General features: G+C 32.8%; 2 protein-coding genes across 4 annotated transcripts; one reads left to right on the plus strand and one right to left on the minus strand.

Moving 5' to 3' along the window:
* Positions 1-1,512: 1,512 nt before the first annotated feature.
* On the minus strand, positions 1,513-3,647 carry LOC114409053 (UDP-galactose/UDP-glucose transporter 7-like). Of its 3 annotated transcripts, XR_003665988.1 has the most exons (5): positions 3,550-3,647; positions 3,353-3,445; positions 3,107-3,265; positions 2,105-2,163; positions 1,513-1,898 (listed from the first exon to the last, which is right to left on the minus strand). XR_003665988.1 is itself a non-coding variant. In XM_028372340.1 (4 exons), the coding sequence occupies exons 1-4, from the start codon at positions 3,549-3,551 to the stop codon at positions 1,734-1,736; spliced, it is 423 nt and encodes a 140-aa protein (XP_028228141.1). In that variant the 5' UTR covers positions 3,552-3,566; the 3' UTR covers positions 1,513-1,733. The 3 variants fall into 3 exon arrangements, 1 of the variants encoding a protein (XP_028228141.1); XR_003665987.1 differs by lacking the exon at positions 3,550-3,647 and having other exon boundaries at positions 3,353-3,539; XM_028372340.1 differs by lacking the exon at positions 2,105-2,163 and having other exon boundaries at positions 3,546-3,566.
* Positions 3,648-12,066: 8,419 nt separating this feature from the next.
* LOC114409054 (oligouridylate-binding protein 1-like) lies at positions 12,067-19,682 on the plus strand. The gene is made up of 13 exons (XM_028372341.1): positions 12,067-12,209; positions 12,403-12,544; positions 13,437-13,498; positions 13,770-13,872; positions 15,049-15,125; positions 15,442-15,503; positions 15,631-15,718; positions 15,936-16,011; positions 16,377-16,407; positions 16,503-16,625; positions 17,312-17,397; positions 18,386-18,559; positions 19,027-19,682. The coding sequence occupies exons 2-13, from the start codon at positions 12,437-12,439 to the stop codon at positions 19,339-19,341; spliced, it is 1,305 nt and encodes a 434-aa protein (XP_028228142.1). The 5' UTR covers positions 12,067-12,209; positions 12,403-12,436; the 3' UTR covers positions 19,342-19,682.
* Positions 19,683-20,473: the final 791 nt, after the last annotated feature.

Consider the following 20,473-nt stretch of genomic DNA (forward strand, 5'->3'; position numbering starts at 1 on the left):
TAAATTGTTTAAAAAATAAAAAATAAAAAATAAAACAAATATAAGTTACAAAAACTAAAATTAAAATTAAAATTTTGTAAGCACGAAAAAGTAAAAAAATAATAATTATTTGTAAGCACGAAAGTGTTGAGCAGCCATAACCATATAAAAAAATTAAATTAATTTTTCTATCACATGGACAGAATGCTCGGCATATATGAAATTTTTTTTTTTAATTTTGAAATAATTAGTTTTTAAATAGTTATTTTAAGATTTAATCAAAAAATTAATTATATATAAGATAAATAAATATCTAATAATTATCATATATGTTTCTTAAATTATAAAATTGAATTATATTTGAAATTTAGAATTTTATTTGATTTAAAATTGAATTTTATTATATTGGTAAAATTGCAGTTTCATAAGATTTCTCATTTCTTTTTCTCTACTTTTTATATAACCAAAAAAATAAAAATAAATCACTCTATATCATTTCTGCCTAATTCCATCAATCTAAACAATACAAAATTTCACTCAAAAATCACTTAAATTAATAAAAAAAATTATTTTTTCTCTCAATTTCACTTCCTATCCAAATTAAATGTTAGTTAGCAAAGTAAGGGACAAAGTTCCTTTTTGTGTCATAATTATGCTTTTTGCATAGTCAAATTGTGTGTAATTAATAAAGTATTCAATTCATGATGTAATTTTATCACTTATATGTATCAGCCACAATTTCTTCTTTTAAAATATTTTTTATTTGGTTATATTTATTTTTAAAAATTAAATATTTCTTTCTTTCTGTTTTGCAAATATGCTGGGTTCTTAATACTTTTTTTTACAGAAAAGGTTCTTAATACTTAATACTTGTAAAATTTAACTTTTTATGTGCTTAATTTGTACGACAAATTTATTTAATTTAAACATTTTTTATAATTAAAAGGATCATCAAGTATTTTAATAGAAAGACACATTGTAAATAATATCTTCAATATTTGGTAGAATACATAACATCAATTAGAAAATTATAATTAAAATCAATCAAAAAATCAAATAAAGTAAAATGGTAGGAAATTTGGAATGTCGTTTTGTAATCATGTGATTATATATTTGCATCAAAGTCAGATCGGACAGATACTCACAAGTTCAAATTTAATTGTCATATTTTTTTATTATAATTAAATGCAATATATAAAATTTTAAACAATATTAAAAATGTGATCAAATTATATTTCAGTTATCCTTAAACATAAACAGTGAATTGAATGCCCAGTAATTCAATGAAAGAAAGTTTCCTGTTTGAAGTGTTTATAGATAAACATTTAAACATCATTACAAACCAAAACAATCAATGATATTTGTCAAAATTGAAATGGAAGAAGCAAACCAGGAAACGCATGTACATTATACCACAAATACAAGCCCAGAACTAGTACACCTTAATGCTTGTAACACGCGGTACCCTCAATTTCGGTGTTGAGAGAACAGTGCATAAAATAAAAAATACACCCTACAATATTCTTGTACGCATTGGAATCACAAGAGTACAATTATTTTACTCAATTCCGAATATCATGTCAGTAATACTACATCTTAGGCTCAGACTATGTGAGCCTGCAATTACAGTAAAACTATAAGGAAAAAAAATAAACACTAAACTAGCAGTGTTTACAATCATAGTAAATCAAAGTAAAGAAACAATCATGTAACTGTTAGTTTTCACTTTTCACCACAACTAATTGATGCCACTTCTATTTACAATGAGCCTCCGCTTCTGTTACTAGCTTCACCGCCTTACTTTTTCTCTTCTGATATTTAGCAAATGAATACCACACACCACCAGCTGTATTGATAACCAATCCAGACACATTCAAAGCATGGACTTGAACACCACCCAGTAAGAAGAAAACAAGGGTCTGAAGAAGCAACAAGTAACAGATTTATTCTTGCAGTTAAAAGAACATAAAGGATGTGCAAGTCAAATAAACTACTAAGAAAAGATGTATTGATAATGTATATGTATGAACATGAATATTCCGGGCCAGGACAACAATTTGAAATTCAAGTTTTTGTGCTCTGACAGAAATTTTCTATGGCAAACGCAGGATCAGTCCCAGCTTACCGTGGAAACAATCCCTTTGAGAACGCCAACAATAGTTGTAGTAGTTAAGGCTGAATTAACTATTGTGCATAAGAACATGTTGAAGTTGAGAACGATGCCCATCACCAACGCAAGAATAAGAATAACCAAAAATGAAAAAGAATAACTCAGCAAAAGAAAACAAAATATTAGTTTTGGCATCAATTTATTACTAAATAAAATATGACCCAGCTATGGCATATCATCAAATACATGCAAATTTTTAGCTTTTCCAAAATATGCTGCAAGTTATGGCTCCAGTTGATAATCATCACAATTTATTCTCACAAAATAATTACTAAGAATAAACTTTCCCAGCACCTTAATTTAGGAGAACAAAAGAATCTGAATCAGCTGATCTATATTAATTTAATGTATAATTGTAAAGCATCTGGCATATTATAAAGGGACAAGTGTTTTATGAATGCAAAACAGACCCATCTCATCATGCCAATCAAAAGTTGATGCCTTGTCTTGTTTTCTACCATAAGATCAAGTGATTCAGCCTCACAGCCCCTCCCCTCCCCCTCTCTTTTTCCTTGAATTTCTGTTACATGTCCAATCCTAACAAACTCAAAATTATCTCCAAACCCCCCAAGGTCACGATTATTTTGCCAGAAATGAATCTATGCTAGATTCTGATAAATATTCTACAAAGGACCAATACATAGAAAATTTGCACAAAACTACTCGGCGGACATTATCAGTTAGAGGAAGGGAATAAAAGTGATGATAAAATTCTTCCTGAAATGTCCAACAACACAGGAAAGCAATTATAAGGAAATGAATGAGTACTTAACTAACATATTTGCGGTTTGGGATTAACTATAGTATCACTGAGGCTTTTGGCAGTTCCTTGTGAAACAATTGAATTTATTTGATTGAGTATATAAAAAGACAAGATCTAAAATGTCTAAAAATCCTATTCATGGTAGGGTAATCATGAATCAATTCCAATACCAAGAACCAGGTTAAGATTCTGACCTTTGCAAATAATACAGATAAAGAATTTGGGAGTTCCCCAGTGGCTATGATGAGAAACATAAAAAATGGAAGAGATAAAAAGCTGTTATAGAACATGATTTCCAGGGATGAAAGTCCGTCCTCAGCACCAGATTTTTCCACCAGCACAAGGTACATGGTCTGCATATACGAGTAAGTAGCACTATGAGCAAACCGTGCACATTACTCCATTATAAGATTAAGAACTATGATAAATCAGCATATCACCTGGAAAAAAAACGGAAACAAAGGCCATGAGAAAAAATCTCCAAGGGCAGCAATGAGAACTCCGGCAGCAGTCAATATCACTGAAAGAGCAACCTGAAATTTGACAGAAAATTATATATAAAGATTTCTCAGCTCCAGAAAGGACAAGAATAAAATGCTACAGAAAAGGCAACAACTTTGGGGTTAGACCAACCCACATATTTTATCAGGTATCGGCATCTTAGTCTCGAGGTTGGAAGTTCCTAATGGTTCGTGTGGTAGGAAAAAAAAAAATAAGATTATCAAAATATTTTCTTTTGTTTGTTTGGAGGAAAAAATAGAAAGAAAAATTATTTTTCTAGATACCTGTCATTTTTTTTTTCTAATTCAAATTTTAAAATTTTTCTTCTTTTCTTCTTTTCCTTCCATCCAACCAAACATATCATAAAATTTGAGCCCGATGGAGACTCGCTGGGGTGATTTTATCCATTAACCTTCTCTAGCCCTCAACAACATGGGATTCAGTAAAAACTAATTTAAGATCTCAATTTAAAATAGCTTAATTTTATGATGAGTCTCTCTATTTTTTACATTTTATTAAATCGGTCTCCTTATTTTTTAATTTATTATTGGAGTCTTCCTACTTTTAAAAGTCTCCAAAGAAAAATTAAACGTTAATTTATTTTAAGCGTGTGTCATTCTGGTAGTTCAGTTTGGACTTGTGTTGCTGATTTTGGGAATTAGACATTTTTGATAATGTAAAAGTTATAGATTTTGGATGGATAAAGTTTATGTTTTGGGATTGGGATAATCATTTATTAGATAATTATTAGTTATCAAGTTAATGATGAGAGTAAATTAGAAATAACATAAATAATTAATCACTTTACTTATCAATATCTCTTAAATGATTAATTATATCCGAACGTGACCATTAACATTTTAAGTTAAAAGTTAACTTTTAATTTTTTCTTTGGGAATTCAGATAATCAATTTAAAAAAAGATAGAAGACTGATAATGAATTTAAAAATAGGAAAACCAATTTAATAAAATGAGAAAAATAAAAAGATATTTTTTACAATTAAATCATTTAAAATCTATCACTAAAAATGTTTATTATTAACTATCGCCGCCTTTTTCGCTGTAACACATCCAATCCCCTAACAATAACATCAAATCAAAATTATATTAGTTTATGTACTTTGTAGAATTTTTTCAATTACAAACACATTTGTATGTCTGGAATTTGCTAACATTTGCTTATTTGTTTTTTAGTTTTAATACCTTAGTAAATTACAATTATTTTGAAATACACTTACAATGTAGTTTGTTAATGTATTTAAACTAAAAAAACAAGTAAATATACATTAACACATTTATTAATTGAGAAATTTATCAAAACAAGTCTAAGTATACATTCTTTTATAACATTTTATTGTGATCAACAGAACTTCAAGATTTTAAAAAGAGAAAATTATTGTGAATAATTAAAACAAGTCTAAGTGTAACTCTCTTCATTACAATAATAACCATAACAAAAACATACTAAAAATACTATAAAATCTCAAATTCATAATACTATAAAAATATCTCATGTATAATACATAAAGTCAAATAAATGAATTTTTACATAAATAAAAATATTATCTTCAAATATGAATATCTAAACTAAACGAATGTTAAAATATAACGAAAGTAGTCACATCTAATATCTTATTATGAAATACTAACTAGTATAAAGTAAACATAACTAAACTAAAGAAAATTACATCTTTAAGTCTCCTCAATTTCAACAATTTCTTTATTGTATTTTGAAAACAATACTTTTAATGAGATGTTAATTTCAATGAATAAAATAAGTTTTAAAAAGGAATTCGCAAACACTATTGTTCCCAACTACACACACACATATTCCAATAAAAGTCAAAATAAAACAATCACAATTTATGCATAACATTCTAGATGATAAAATATTTAAACTCCTCGGTGCACTCAAATAAACATCATGAGATACACACCTCAAATTTTTGTAATCAGTTGACTTAAGTCTTTGGTTCTCAAATGGAGGTATTAGTATTCAGAATCTCTCCCTCATCTCGAATGGAGGTATCTCATGCATATTAATTTCAAAATAAATAGAATGTTCATCATCATCCATTCCCAAAAGGTGATGACCAACACACATATAATTACAAAATATCATTCTAAATAATTAACAAATAAATTTTCTAATTCCTTTCACCTGATAATAATTCATAAGTGTTGGGGAGAAAGAGAGAAAACCAGGAAAAGACATATACTAAAAATGAGATGAATTGCATTATAGAATTGAATTACATAGAGGTTATTTATACAGCTCAAGTTCAGCCTCAATCACTGCCTTATCACACTCAACTAACTAAACAAACTACCAAACTTACATCTAATATTCTGAATTACAACTAACACACCCCCTTAATTCAGAATCTCCATAGGTGAAACACCAAGCTTGTCTCTCAACACTACAAAGTTATTCACCTTTAATCCTTTTGTAAAAATATCTATCAGCTGCATTTCAGTGCTGCAATACCTCAAATCCAGCTGCTTCTTGCTCATCTTTTCTCTCAGAAAATGAAATATAATCTCAATATGTTTTGATCTTCCATGTGCTACTGGATTCATGACCAAACTGATAGTAGATTTGTTGTCTACATACAATCTAACTGGCCTTTGAATTTCCACCTTCAATTCTTCAAGCAAGGAGTCCAACCACAAAGCTTGACATGCAGGATAGCAGGCTGCTATGTACTCTGCCTCACATGAGGATAAAGCCACCACTTGTTGTTTCTTGGAACACCAGCTTATTGATGTACCCAGAAACTTGAAAAGATAGCTTGTAGTGCTTTTCCTTTCCACCTTGTCTCCACACCAATCAGAATCTGAGAAGCCAATTAATTCTGAAATTTCCACCTAGTTTGTGAAAGCATCTTGATCACTTCCTTAGTAAAAAAAATACCATAGCTGAGTGTGCCTCTAAGGTATCTCAGAATCCTCTTGGCAACAGCCCAATGAGAGGCCTTAGGATTGTTTGAAAATCTGCTAATTAGACTCACTACAAATGAGAAATCTGGTCTTGTATTACAGAGATATCTCAATGACCCTACAACTTGCTTGAATAGGGTGCTATCCACTGATTTTTCTGACTCATCCTTCACTAACTTCAAGCCTGGTTCAACTGGAGTGGATGCTGGATTGCAACTCATCATCTGGAATCTTTTGAGCAGATCAGTTGTATACTTTTGTTGGTGCATGATCAACAACTCATTTGCTTTCTTGAATTCCATTCCCAAAAAATATGACAGTAATCCCAAATCTGTCATTTCGAATTCAAGCTTCAATCTCTCCTTGAATTTCTCTATGGCCAGTGGATTGCTTCCTGTTATCAGTAGATCATCAACATACAGGCACAAAATTATCATGTCTTCTTTGTCATTCTTCCTTACATATATTCCATGTTCCTTTTCACACTTGTGGAAACTTTCTTTTATCAGAAAAGAGTCTATTCTTTTGTTTCAGGCCCTTGGAGCTTGCTTTAGGCCATACAATGCCTTATACAATATGAACACTTTATCTTCCTTGCCTTTGATCTCAAAACCAGGAGGTTGTTTAACAAACACCTCATCTTCCAAGGTACCATTCAGGAAAGTTGACTTTACATCAAGCTAGTATAAGGACCAATCTCTATTGTGGGCTAGTGCTATTACCAACCTTATGGTTTCTAGCCTAGCTACTAGAGCAAATACTTCAGAATAATCCAAACCAGCTTTTTGGAGGAAACCTCTTGCAACTAACCTTGCTTTATGCTTGGCTACAGATCCATTTTGCTTCAGTTCTAGCTTGAATATCCACTTCACATCAATGGGAGACTGATTTGAAGGCAGGTCAACAAGATCCCAGATTTGATTTCTTTCAATTGCCCTCAATTCCTCTTCCATTGCAGCCTTCCACTGATCTTGTTGCAGTGCATCTCTGAAATCAATTGGTTTAACATTTGCCAAGAAAACAAAATGTACAAACTCACTTGCATTCCTCTTTGCTTCTACTTTTTCTTCATCTTCAGTTACTGCTACTTGGCCAAGAATGTTAGGCAACTCCACATGATAGTCTTTAAAATTCAAAGGCAGTGCCTATCTCTTTGTGGTCTGAGATGCATAATTGCAGACCTATCATTTTCAACTTCAATTCTAGTTTCTTCAATGATTTTTGCCTCAGTATTCTCCTCTTCAACTAGAGTACTGATTGTGGATTTCTTCTTCCAATCCCATGAGTCATCTTCATCAATTACCACATCTCTACTTATGAAGATTTTCTTAGAAAGTGGTTCAAGCAGCCTGTAGGCACCAGTTGGGTGATATCCAACCAGTATCATAGATACACTCTTGTCTTGAAGCTTCTTTCTCTTCTCATCAGGTACATGTTTGAAGCATAAAGACCCAAACACCCTTACATGCTTCATTGTTGGCTTCCTTTGTGTCCACACTTCTTTAACACTTTATCCTTTAGCTTCTTAGTTGGACTCTTATTCAGTATATAGACTGCAGTGGACACAACTTCTCCCAAAAATTCTGATGGCATGTTTTTCTCCTTCAACATACATCTAGCCATATTCATTACTTTCCTATTCCTCCTTTCAGCCAACCCATTATGCTGAGAAGTATATGGAGCAGTAACTTCATGAATTATGCCATGCTGGATACAGAAAAATTCAAAATCCTTTGATGTATACTCCCCTCCACCATCTGTTCTAATAACCTTGATTGCTTTTCCACTTTGTTTTTCACTCAACACCTTAAACTCTTTGAATATAGAAAGCACTTCACTCTTGGCTTTTATCAGGTACATCCACATCATCCTACTAAACTCATCAATGAAGGTCACAAAATATTTGTTACCTCCCATTGACAACACTTCCAGTGGGCCACATACATCAAAGTATACAACTCCTAACACTTCAATTGCTCTAGTAGGTGATTCAGATTTGAAGGAGTTCCTAGGTTGCTTACTTGTCAAGCATATTTCACAGATTCTGTGAGGAATTCTGATTCTGAGTAGGCCATCAACTAGCTTCTGTGACTGGAGTTGATTCAGGCCCTTGAAATTCAAATGCCCAAGTCTAGAATGCCAAAGTCAACTCTCATCTTCATTGGCAGTTGATGCTAGACACTGCACATAAGCATTATTCATATTCACTTGAAAGGTTCTGTTTTTGGACAATGGAACTTTGAACACTCTTACATTACCTGGGTCTAGTAAATCCAAAAACTTGTTCTTCAAGGATGCATACAAACCTTTTTCAAGAAGTTGACCCAAACTCATCAAATTACACCTCATATCTGGCACATACATCACTTCTTCTATTATTGCTACACTTCTATCACTCATTCTGAAAGCAACATTTCCAACTCCCATGCTCTTCACAGTACTGTTATCTGCAAATTTTATGGTGCACCTCCTGTTATTATCAAGATTCACAAGCCAATTCAGATTGCAGGTCATGTGATTTGAACATCCAATGTCCAAATACCATGTTTCTGCATCACCATTGCTGCTGAAATTGTAGATGGTTGCCATCAACACAACTGCTTCCACCTCTGAACCACTATCACTTTCCTGTTTTGCTTGTTTTGCTTGTGCCATGTGAGCCTCATTTTTGCTGTATTTCTTCTTCTTCTATCTTGCATCTGCACTTCCACATTCATTAGCAAAATGACCCTAGCCTTGACAATTGTAGCATCTGATCTTGCTTTTGTCAAACCTTCCTTTTCCAGTCCTATTACCTGAACATGCTTCCCTTTTTCTGCCATATGACACAGATTGTTCCAGAGCAGAGTCATTTTGATCAAACTTGCCCTAAGCTGAAGGATTCTTTCCTTCATACTTGTTGCCATATCTCTTAGCATTCCCTTTCCACTTCTTGTTCTTCCAACCTTGCTTCTGTTTCGAAGCATACAAGGCCTGATCTTGCAATCTTGCCGGGCTCCTCTCATTCATCTTCGGCTCATGTGCTTCTAGAGAGGCTTGCAGCTGCTCGATTTTCATCTCAGACAGGTCCCTTGCCTCTTCGATAACAGTAACTCCCATCAAATCGAGGGGTTAGAGTTCTCATCGCCTTTTCTACCAAATCTTGATCCTTGAATCTATCACCACATTCTTGCATTTGATTCACAATTCTGAGCAATCTTGTGAAGTAATCACAGATCCTCTCATTGTCTTCCATCTGGAGCAGCTCATATTGTCTCTTCAAAGTGTTTAGCTTCACTTTCTTCAACCTGTCATCACCAGAACAAGCTTTTGCTAGGATATCCTATGCCTCCTTCGAAGTTGTGGCAATTGCAATTTTTTCAAAATGTGCAGAGTCCACACATTGATGCAAGAAAAAGAGTGTCTTACAGTCTTTCTTCTTCAAATCCTTCAAAACTTGTCTTTGAGCATCTGGTGTGCTGGCTGTAGGCTCTTCAATCCCATTTTGAACCACCTCATAGATATCCTGAAAACCAAAGAGGGATCTCATCTGCACACTCCATTTGGACCAATTTTTCCCATCAAGAACTGGTAAATTTCCAGGTACATGGCCATTCATGATGCTATCTTGATCGATCCACACTCAAGCTTTTCCAGCAATCACCAAAATTCTTTTGCAAGATCCAAAATCTGCCAAATCTTGATTCTCAATGCCTCACGGATTACTTCACTCATAATCTCACAACTCTCAGCTGTTTCACCCTCGAAGGATCCACAGTGTTTGAATCTCTCACCACTTTTTCTCAGTTCACACCTCTCTTATCCCACCTAGTCCAAAGACTTAGTGCTCTTGATACCAAATCTATTGGGGAGAAAGAGAGAAAATCAGGAAAAGGCATATACTGAAAATGAGATGAATTGCATTATAAAATTGAATTACATAGAGACTATTTATACAGCTCAAGTTCAGCCTCAATCACTACCTTATCACACTCAACTAACTAAACAAACTACCAAACTTACATCTAATATTCTGAATTACAACTAACAATAAGATCATACCACAACTTATAACATTATAAAAATCAATTAATAATTAACTATTAAACAAAACGCACACATATATCTATATATACATCAAGATATATTTTAATTGGTATATACATAATTAGACACAAAACTAAACACATTGTTTGATTCATGAATTTCAAAATAAGTTCCACACATATATGCATATACATTTGTAAAGCCTTTTGTTAATTTCAACCAAGCATTGCATGCACCTTTTCTTATCCCTTTATACCTATATAAAACTAGTAAATTAACACTAATTCTTATCTCAGATGTTAATTCTATGAGTGAGAAGTAGCGACATAGTTACGACGTGGAAAGCAAATATTAGACCCATATATTATATATTAACAAGATAATTTTACCATTTAACCATTATATTTAGGCATTACTAATACCAAGTACTTTATAACACAAAATAAATGTATCTTTCAATAATCATACCATGGAAGTTTATAAAAAAATATTTTACTCACCTCTTGAAGCAAGTAATTTGTACTATTTATTATCTTTCTTCTCCTTTATCAATTGCATCAACAAAAATTATTTATTTTCTCTATTCTTCTCCGTTTTGAGCAATCCGATAATGTCAAGAGAGATCATGTGTGATTTTAAGAAAAAGAAATTATCTATCATTATATAAGTATCGTACATAATTTGAACTTAGATTATTTGAGATTTATTTAACCAATTTTTTTTATCTTTATTATCTTTACTTATTATTAATAATATTATAAACATGAGGTACATTTTTTTTGTGCTTTATCCAAAGCTTTTGTGAATATTAAACAAATTTTCTCTTATTTATATGATTATTATCTTTAAATCAAATAATTATAGTAACTTCTCATTAAAAGTAATAATCTATCATTTTGTTACTAAAAGCTTATATAATCATATATTTAAATAATATTTATCTAAATAATTATTGGATAGTTTTAGGATGTTACGAAAAGGACTTATAACATAATCTATCCTCACTTTTTTTTAAAAAAAAAACATTAGATCGATTTTTTCATTTATTTTATTCCTCTCCAATCCACCATCTACCCATCAATCCAAACATAACCTTAAAAAAATACCAACATTTGTAACTATGAATTTTCATACATACATATATTTTTCAAAAGAGTTAAATGAACTTTTATCTTGATATATGAGGATACAAATACACACTTACTTTGAAAAGTCAAGCAAATACTTAATATATTGATTTGTTAGGCATGAACAGAAAATATATGATTTTTAAATTTTTGTTTCTGTAAGTTTTTTTATTTATATTTAGTCCTTTTAATTTTTTTATTTTTAGTTCTGATAAATTTTCACCGGTAGGGATTAAAATTAAAAAAACATAAATTTACATAAATAAAAAATATTTAAACTCAAACAAATATAACATACATAAATTGACTTCTCTAAAGTGGATTAGAGTAAAATAAATAATAGAAATTATTAATCATATAGTAAATTTGTTCAGTGTTGAGGATAAATTAGACCTTTTCCTATCTTGATTATTTTTTTTTTCTGTTCAAATCAATGTAAAAAATAAATAAATAGTTATAACTTTGTTTCATGATATACCACTAGGTGTGATAAAGAACCGGTAAAAGTAAACGGGTTTACCCGATTTGGTCACGCGACCCGGGTTAAATAAAACACACTGGAAGTGGATGGACATGAGATTGGCAGAATAAGGTCGGAGGATTGATTGAGAATCGTTCGAGACTGCAAAATCCAAAACCAAACACAACGCACAACATTCGTCATTCACCGCCTTGTCTTGTCTTCTTCTGTCTCCGAATCACGGTCAGAAAAAAATAAAAATAAAAAATCAAATCCATTCCCTTTTTCAATCTATTTCGCATGCGTTCCAGATTTCAATCGCCGATTTCACCATCATTATTATTATAATTACAATTATTATTATTTTCTCGCTCGATTTGTTTCAATTACGACATAGTCGCGATAATTGCCTCTTTTTTTTTTTTTGTGTTATCAGGAATCTCTCTGAATCGCGGGATTAAGAGAGGAATATGCAACAGAGGCTAAAGTTGCAGCAACAACAGGCCCTCATGCAGCAAGCTTTGCTTCAACAGCAGCAGATGTACCACCCTGGCATGCTCGCCGCTGCTATGTCTCAGGTTAATCAACCTCAAATTCATCTTTTTGTTTTTCATTTTTTTTTTTCAATAAACGCTTTCGACGCTGCATTTCCCTATCGAATTTGTGCATCGGTGACGAATTGCATTTGCGTTGCGTTGTTCCATTTCGTTATAAGAAGAAAATAGGGCTTGCGAATGAAATGAAAAAAAAAAAACATACAATTCACGTAATTAGGGTATCCGTGTCGTTTTTATTTGTTTCCGATTTCTCAGCAAAACTTATTTGAGGCCATTTCCACAATTCACAGCCTTGTATAATACAATTGATTTCCCTAGTGTTACTGTTTCCTTACTCTCTTTTACAGTAATAATTACTCATTATCGTTTTGTTTGCATCAACTTTGTTGGTGCATATCCATATAGTTTTCTTTTTTCATCAAGGAAATTGATGCTGCTGCGGTTTATTGTTGTCATTTAAGGTCTCGTGAATTGTCAATTTGATGTAATTGTTGCTTCTATTACTGACTAGTGTATTATTTGTGTTTGTGATTTGCAATTATTTTTGGTCCCAAACTTTTAGGTCATTGATATGCCAATAGAAGGAACCTAATGATTGCCAAAATGTCTTTACCCGGTCAAAGTCTACTAAGATATGTCAAGAATTTTTAACCTGTGGACCCATAAAGCATAGATAGTTGTCTCATTCAATGGATGAACTGTTAGAAAATTGTTTTTGACGACTATGAAATATGCCCTATTTTTTTTTATGCAATTGGTTGATTATGAGAAATAGCTCAGTCTTATACTGTTTCTAAATATTATAAATTCTTTTCTCTCTTTGATTCTATTTAAGGTTTCTTTCTATAGTTGCTTGGACCTTCTTTCCTTTTCTCCATTTTTTTTATTCTTTGTTGTTTTGAAAATTTTGCAGATGGAGCCTGTTCCAAGTGGAAATGTGCCTCCTGGTTTTGATACGTCTGCATGCCGTAGTGTGTGAGTGTTGGATTTCTTTCGGATTTTAGATGCTGTTGTTTGTCCCTAGTTTCATGTTTGTGCCCAAGTATGAAAGCTTTCCATTTTAACCTAATTTCTGACAACTTTTGATGCAAATTTCTTTTGCACAATGGTGTTTTTAACTAATCTGAATTTCTGAGAGATAAGTTTGATGCTACTGAAGTTCAATGTGGTATTAAATAATCACTGTAATATAAGTAGTACAGTTTTCCTCTTTGATACCTTATTGATCTGAAGCTTGTTCTTTCAGTTATGTAGGAAATATTCATGTAAATGTCACCGATAAACTTCTTGCAGAAGTTTTTCAGAGTGCTGGTCCTCTTGCTGGCTGCAAGCTCATAAGAAAAGAAAAGGTTTGGTTCAGTAGTCAACTCTATGTTCTTTGTTGATGATCATTATTGTTGTTACTATTATTACTACGCTGCTCATAAATGACCTATTTTAACAGGCCTTGTCTTAAAACTAAAACAATTCTGTTATTTTTCCTTAGTGATGAGTAAGTTTTTGTTTTTATTTTTTAAAAAATCTGGTTCGCATAAGAATTTAGATTTTAGAGTTACTTTACTCTGAATTTCTCAGGGAACTCTCCTAGGAATCTTTAATCAATCTACAAAGGTGATAGGTTTTCAAGGAGTTCTGAATCGATATGCATCATATTCTGAGAAAGTGCATATCAGTACAAAATTTGTTTGAATGATATGCCCTTTACTAACAGAGAATTAGAGTTTTCATCGTCTCCCTTCTTTAGAATCCTCTTGCTGTGTGGAATGGGGTGGTAATACAATCTTGGTGACGCCTTAAATTTTGTGATTTTGTCCTCTTGCCTATCATAATTTTTTACCAACCTTGGAAGAGTAAATGGCTTCTCTAACTTGTAATTGTTTATGGTGAAAGATGAGAGCTTTTGTGTGAGAGAGTAAATGCATCAGCTAACATAGATTGCTATACATCCTGCCTGCGTGCCTTTTGTCAATAGATGCTAGTCAGTTCTTTTGTGGGGTGCACAGTGAAATTTCCCTGATAGTGGCTTTTTGTAGTTTTTGGTCCAACTTATTTTGGGCTACTCTTCTCTTTGTAAGGAGAAGCTAGGCCAAACAGTTTTTTTTTTAAAAGGAGCTTTTCAAAAGTATCTTATTTAATAAGAGAAAACACAAAAAAAAAACCTTTTTAAAAACACTAGTTTTAGGAGCTTTTGGCTTCTATTTCTACTTTTCCTTCTTTATTTCAAATCCCAAGATCCAATAACATACTACCGAGGAAATTTGAACTTAAGAGTAATTTAAGCTTAAAAAATTATAGAATTACCAAACAATTTAACTTCAACTTCAAATTTAAAGCTCGTATTTTTAACTTTAATTCTAAAGTAACTTTTAAGCTAAAAAAAATTGGCCAAATGCTACGTTAGTTTAGCATCTGCATACTATATTCTTTTCCCAGTCCTTATTATGCCTACTATCTGTGCTCTCTACTATAAACTTGATTTCTGCTTATTTTTTTGCCCTTTTCTTACTGTGAAATTACTGTTACAGTCCTCTTATGGTTTTGTGGACTACCACGATCGAGCATCTGCAGCCCTTGCAATAATGACATTGCATGGACGACAACTGTAAGCATTTTGTTTAATACAACATTCAAGTTCTTCAGTAAATCTGCATGTAGGATGTGAACTGGAAAGGCATTCTCCATCTGGCTTTTCTGGAGATAGAAGAATAATTATCATTTTTAACTTCTATATTCTTTTTTACTGATAGACTTATAACTTATCATTTACTTGGCATTGTACTTATTATTGTAATATTGTAATGGCTCTACAGATGTTTTAATTAGGCAAATTGTGAGTCATGACAAGCTTCTGAGAGTTTAACTTAACATGTAGCTACTTTGCATTGATTTTTTCTTCTTCTTTTTATTTCTGTTTGCAGGTATGGTCAAGCACTTAAGGTGAATTGGGCATATGCCAATAGCAGTAGGGAGGACACGTCAGGTTAATTTTAAGCAGTCCATTTATTGTTGGTTTCAATTATTTTGCTTCTTGGGGGCATTCTTTTTCTCTTTTTTTTTATTTTTATTTTCAATTGTATTATTTTTTAATTTTAGTTTAAAATCATCAGGGCACTTCAATATATTTGTCGGTGATTTGAGTCCAGAGGTTACTGATGCAACTTTATTTGCTTGCTTCTCAGTCTATCCTAGTTGTTCGTGAGTTCCTCATTGCTTTTTGTTTTTTTCTTCGTTGCGATATTTTTGGTCACTAGCACAAGATATATCTTTTTTTATGGTGACTGTTGTAGTCCTTGTTAGCGGTGACAAGTTGAAGATAGTTGATGTGGGGGGAACTTTTCAACAAGTTACTCAGCCTTGAAAGATGTTTTGATTTCAGGAATTTACTTTTCATCTTCTCTCTTATTATTTGCAGTGATGCAAGGGTTATGTGGGATCACAAAACTGGTCGGTCAAAAGGATATGGTTTTGTTTCTTTCCGTGATCATCAGGTATTGCTTATTCTGTGCAATGGAACATACTGAAGAGATGGACCAATGAACCATCCTGAAAGGGGGGGGGGGGGGGGGGATCAAAAGCTTTCTTAGTAAGCCACAAAAAAAGAAAGCAATTTCCCCCCAAAATAAGCTAAACTAAATATTCATTTAGTGTTATAAAGAACCATAGAATTGTTTCTTTTCCAAATTAAACAAGATCAGAATACTCAATGATTCCCACAATAAAAATCTTCATTTCAAATGCTATACAAATTGTTGTTACTGCTTTTTTGTTAGATGCTAGGTTGGTCATTGGTGTAGCTATGTTAATTATGTTCTGAATTAATGAAATGATATGCCTTAATGCAATTGATATGCAGGATGCCCAAAGTGCAATAAATGATATGACAGGTAAGCCATGTTATGTAATTTTGTGCCATTTGTACCCTGCTTCTGTGTCATGTTTTTTGTTCATACCAACTTGTGGCATTTCCTGCATCATATAGGTAAGTGGCTGGGAAATAGGCAAATACGATGCAACTGGGCAACTAAGGGTGCTGGTGGCAGTTCCAATGAAGAGAAGATTAATGACAGTCAAAATGCTGTTGTGCTTACAAATGGATCTTCAGGTACCATGTACCTTTCTAGATAGCTAAGAGCCTGAGCCTACATTTGTTAAACCATGAAAATATAGATGAAGGTTCTAGTTTAAATTTGTTTTCTTCTCCAGATCTGGGATATTTTATTGGCTGATATTTGGCATTCATTATGTTGAATGATATCATACTGATTCAAAATGTATAATGGAGTAACCAACCACACCTATTAATTAGGATAGCATGCGTATTTTGGTGGTTCACATTTGCTAGACACTAGTCTTACCTTCTAGAAAATGACACTAGATTTCTAATTGCTTGATTTGTTAGATCTGATGCATACATTGGTAACATACTGGGGTTGTTGTATTATGTACTTCTATGCATCTATCATAACATGTTTAGAGGGGATGGGTACAACAGAAGAGCTAAGGTAGACACAAATAGCATAGCTTTTTTAGTTTGAATGGGATAAATGTTGTGTTTACATACTCTAATATTAGTTAACAATGTGTGTTATTCTCTACTTCTTTGGGATAGTTTTTCTGTATTTATGTTTATAGAGTAATTAAATGATTACAGTGACTGTAATTTCGGATTTGGGATCTCATTAAGCTGTATGACTTCCTTTGCTCCTCTGTTTCCTATGCACTTCTGTAAACAGGCTGAGAATTTTAGGATTGCTGACATTGACAGATAATTTTTTTTGTGTTTTACAGATGGAGGTCAAGATAATAACAATGAGGATGCTCCTGATAACAATCCTTCATACACCACAGTTTATGTTGGCAACCTTCCTCATGATGTAAGTTGTGTGAATTGAAGAATGAAATATTGTGGTTTTTATTTTTACATAGTAAGAACAAAACTATAATTTCATTTCTTTATTCACAAATATGGAAAACAAATATTTAAGTATTAGGGGATTGATTTGGTTTATTAGAATTGGCTTTAAACATAATTTTGGATGGATTATTGAGATGTGCATATTTTTCAACATCTAAATCACCCTTGTATTTCTGGTTATGTTACATTACTTTCAACTTAACAATAATGAAACTAAAGTGCCAGAAAAATTGCATAACATGTGTAAGATGGCTTTCTGTTTCAATCTTTCCAACTGCATGAATACCTAGTTACATGTGGTTTGGGACAGTCATGCCTTGGCCTGTCAAGCATTATAATTGAATTGAACTTAAATTAGTGTATTCAAAATTTTTGCAAATTTTGTTCTTGTGTTGACCCATGTGTCACGTGATATAATATTTCTTTTAACTGTTCAAAAGTGTTTTTGAATCTGCCTGCCAATAGTGACTCAGATTTCTTAGGAGGCACCTGAGTGTCAGTTTCTCGCTTACCCTACCCTTCTTCCCTTTCCCTTCATTTGATATTGGGATTCTGTAGCCAAAAGAATGTGTCTTCTCTTCTGATGCGCAGTTATCAACTTATCATTGTTTATTTACAATTTCTTCAATCTCTTTTACACTTAAGTCTTGTTTTCTACCTGACCTTGATGAAGAAAAAAAACACATCCCACTGATTTGTGGGGAACTGCAGATGTAGTGGACTGCATTTTGCAGTGTGTTTGATGTGTGTGGCTTCCTTAGCATTTTAAGGCTCCTTCCTATTATCTACTTATTGATGAACGTGTGTCAAATCTGTGACCATATGGCATTATATTGGTCTGATCTGAATCTCAGTCTTGCAATTTCTCACAAATTATGAACTGTTTACTTCACAAGCTTCTTGATAAAGTAACTTGTCTTCTCTCTATTTGTGGTTTGAGGTCACAGGTAACACAAGCTGAACTTCATTGTCAGTTCCATGCACTGGGGGCTGGGGTGATTGAGGAGGTTCGAGTTCAGAGGGATAAAGGTTTTGGATTTGTCAGATACAACACTCATGACGAAGCTGCACTGGCCATTCAGATGGCTAATGGAAGACTTGTTCGTGGGAAGAATATGAAGGTGAGAATTCTTTCACTTGTTGCTTATCTGGTCAACTAATTAATTGCTATTCTTTGTTGAGGCTGATGGTTGCCCCATATAATAATGCCTATTGCCTAGTAGGGATGGTGATCTCTCTTTTTTTTCTTCTTGCCAATGGCTGATCACGTTACTCGCATGTAGAGACTCATGTTTGCATGTATACTTACACTTACCTTGTCCCCACCTGGGGGTGCTGATTAAGATGGCAAGGCCATATTTTTACAGCCTTCCTCCATGCCTGTTATGGATTGATGGACCCATTTTTATATTGTCGCTTTAGAAATTTGAAGTTCAAATGTAATTCCATGGATGTGATGCACCTCTAGCTGGAAGCATCATAACACAATTAAATGCATGTTCTTTCTACTACTGCTTATTTTTTAAGGCTAGAGGTATTTACTCATGAGATGCCAATGAATAAAAGTTATTTGACTTGATTTGTGCAGTGTTCATGGGGTAGTAAACCAACTCCACCTGGAACGGCTTCAAACCCACTACCTCCTCCTGCTCAACCATATCAAATACTTCCCACTGCAGGGATGAACCAAGGGTATTCTCCTGCGGAGTTGTTGGCTTATCAGCGCCAACTGGCCTTGAGTCAGGCTGCTGTATCTGGTCTTTCAGGTCAAACTCTTCTGCAAATGACTGGACAACATGGCCTAGCTCCAGCTTCGATGGGCGTAAACTCTGGGGCATCTCAAGCCATGTATGATGGATATACCGGTAATTCATCGAGACAGCAGCTTATGTACTATCGTTGACACACTGGCCAGCGCAGATTCACAGTTGCATTGTTATCTTCTGGGGGCTTTGATGTGCATCACATTTCTCTTTGCTTCCCCACAGCATGTCCTTTTCATACTGGGCTTTTTTTATTGAGGTATTATCGTGGCTTGATATTTATTTAATTTTTACGTCGTGTTGTATTTTGTATTGTTTGATCTAATGAGGATTTGATGGCTCGAAAAAGAGGAATCTATGTTTTGCTAGAAAGAGCAGCGAATTTTATGTTTGGGTAGTTTTCATCAATGTTATTGTGTATTATATTTATATATAAGTATGACTCAAGTTCGTGTTAATAATCTTATGCCTTTTTGTTTTCTGTTCGTGCCGTGAAAGGCAGAATATCTGGTTCATGGATCAAATACCGATGCGCTAGTGCGTTACTACCTTTTGATATCAGTAACAAAGATTGTCTTTTGGAAAAATAAACGTCGTGTTAATTCTGGCTCGTCTTTAACTTTTTGTTTTCGATTGCACTTGAATCAATGTCATTGGCGCCCTTCAACCGTTTGGCTTTAAGCTTAAACTTGTATGTCACTTGATTTATTCTTCTTGCATGACCTATTTCACTTTGGCTTTATATAATGTGTCAAAATTGTTCGAGATAATTATTGTTTAGAATTGAATAATTTATAATAAATCTGTAACAAAGATTTTAGGTGGATGTATGCTATCTCCGTTTTTATTTATAAGATTAAATTTTTTAAATTTGTTTGTTCTTTTATATAAAGATATACTTCATAAATAATTATGGACAATGGTATATTTGGAAAAGCGTATAAATTTATTATCATCAATTAAATTAATTATTTTTTTAATCTTAGTAAATTAAGTAATTGAATCTTATATATAAGAATGTTTTGCTAATTATGTTTTCTGGGTGAATTGCCAGTTTTTTTTTTTTTAAATAGAAATTTTATTACATTACGGCATCCTGCTTTCTTACCGTTTGAGACATTATTACGTAATTTCAGACTACCACCAGTCTTGATTAATTTCCATGTGATAAAAATTTTAGCTTCTCCTTGTAAATTGAAAATTTTGATTGTATTACAAAGAGACTGATTAAGATCATTGCTACATAAGCCTGTTTGTTTATGTTTTTTTTTT

The sequence above is a fragment of the Glycine soja genome, chromosome 4, assembly GCF_004193775.1.
Source record: "Glycine soja cultivar W05 chromosome 4, ASM419377v2, whole genome shotgun sequence".
In the NCBI taxonomy this organism is placed as follows: Eukaryota; Viridiplantae; Streptophyta; class Magnoliopsida; order Fabales; family Fabaceae; genus Glycine; species Glycine soja.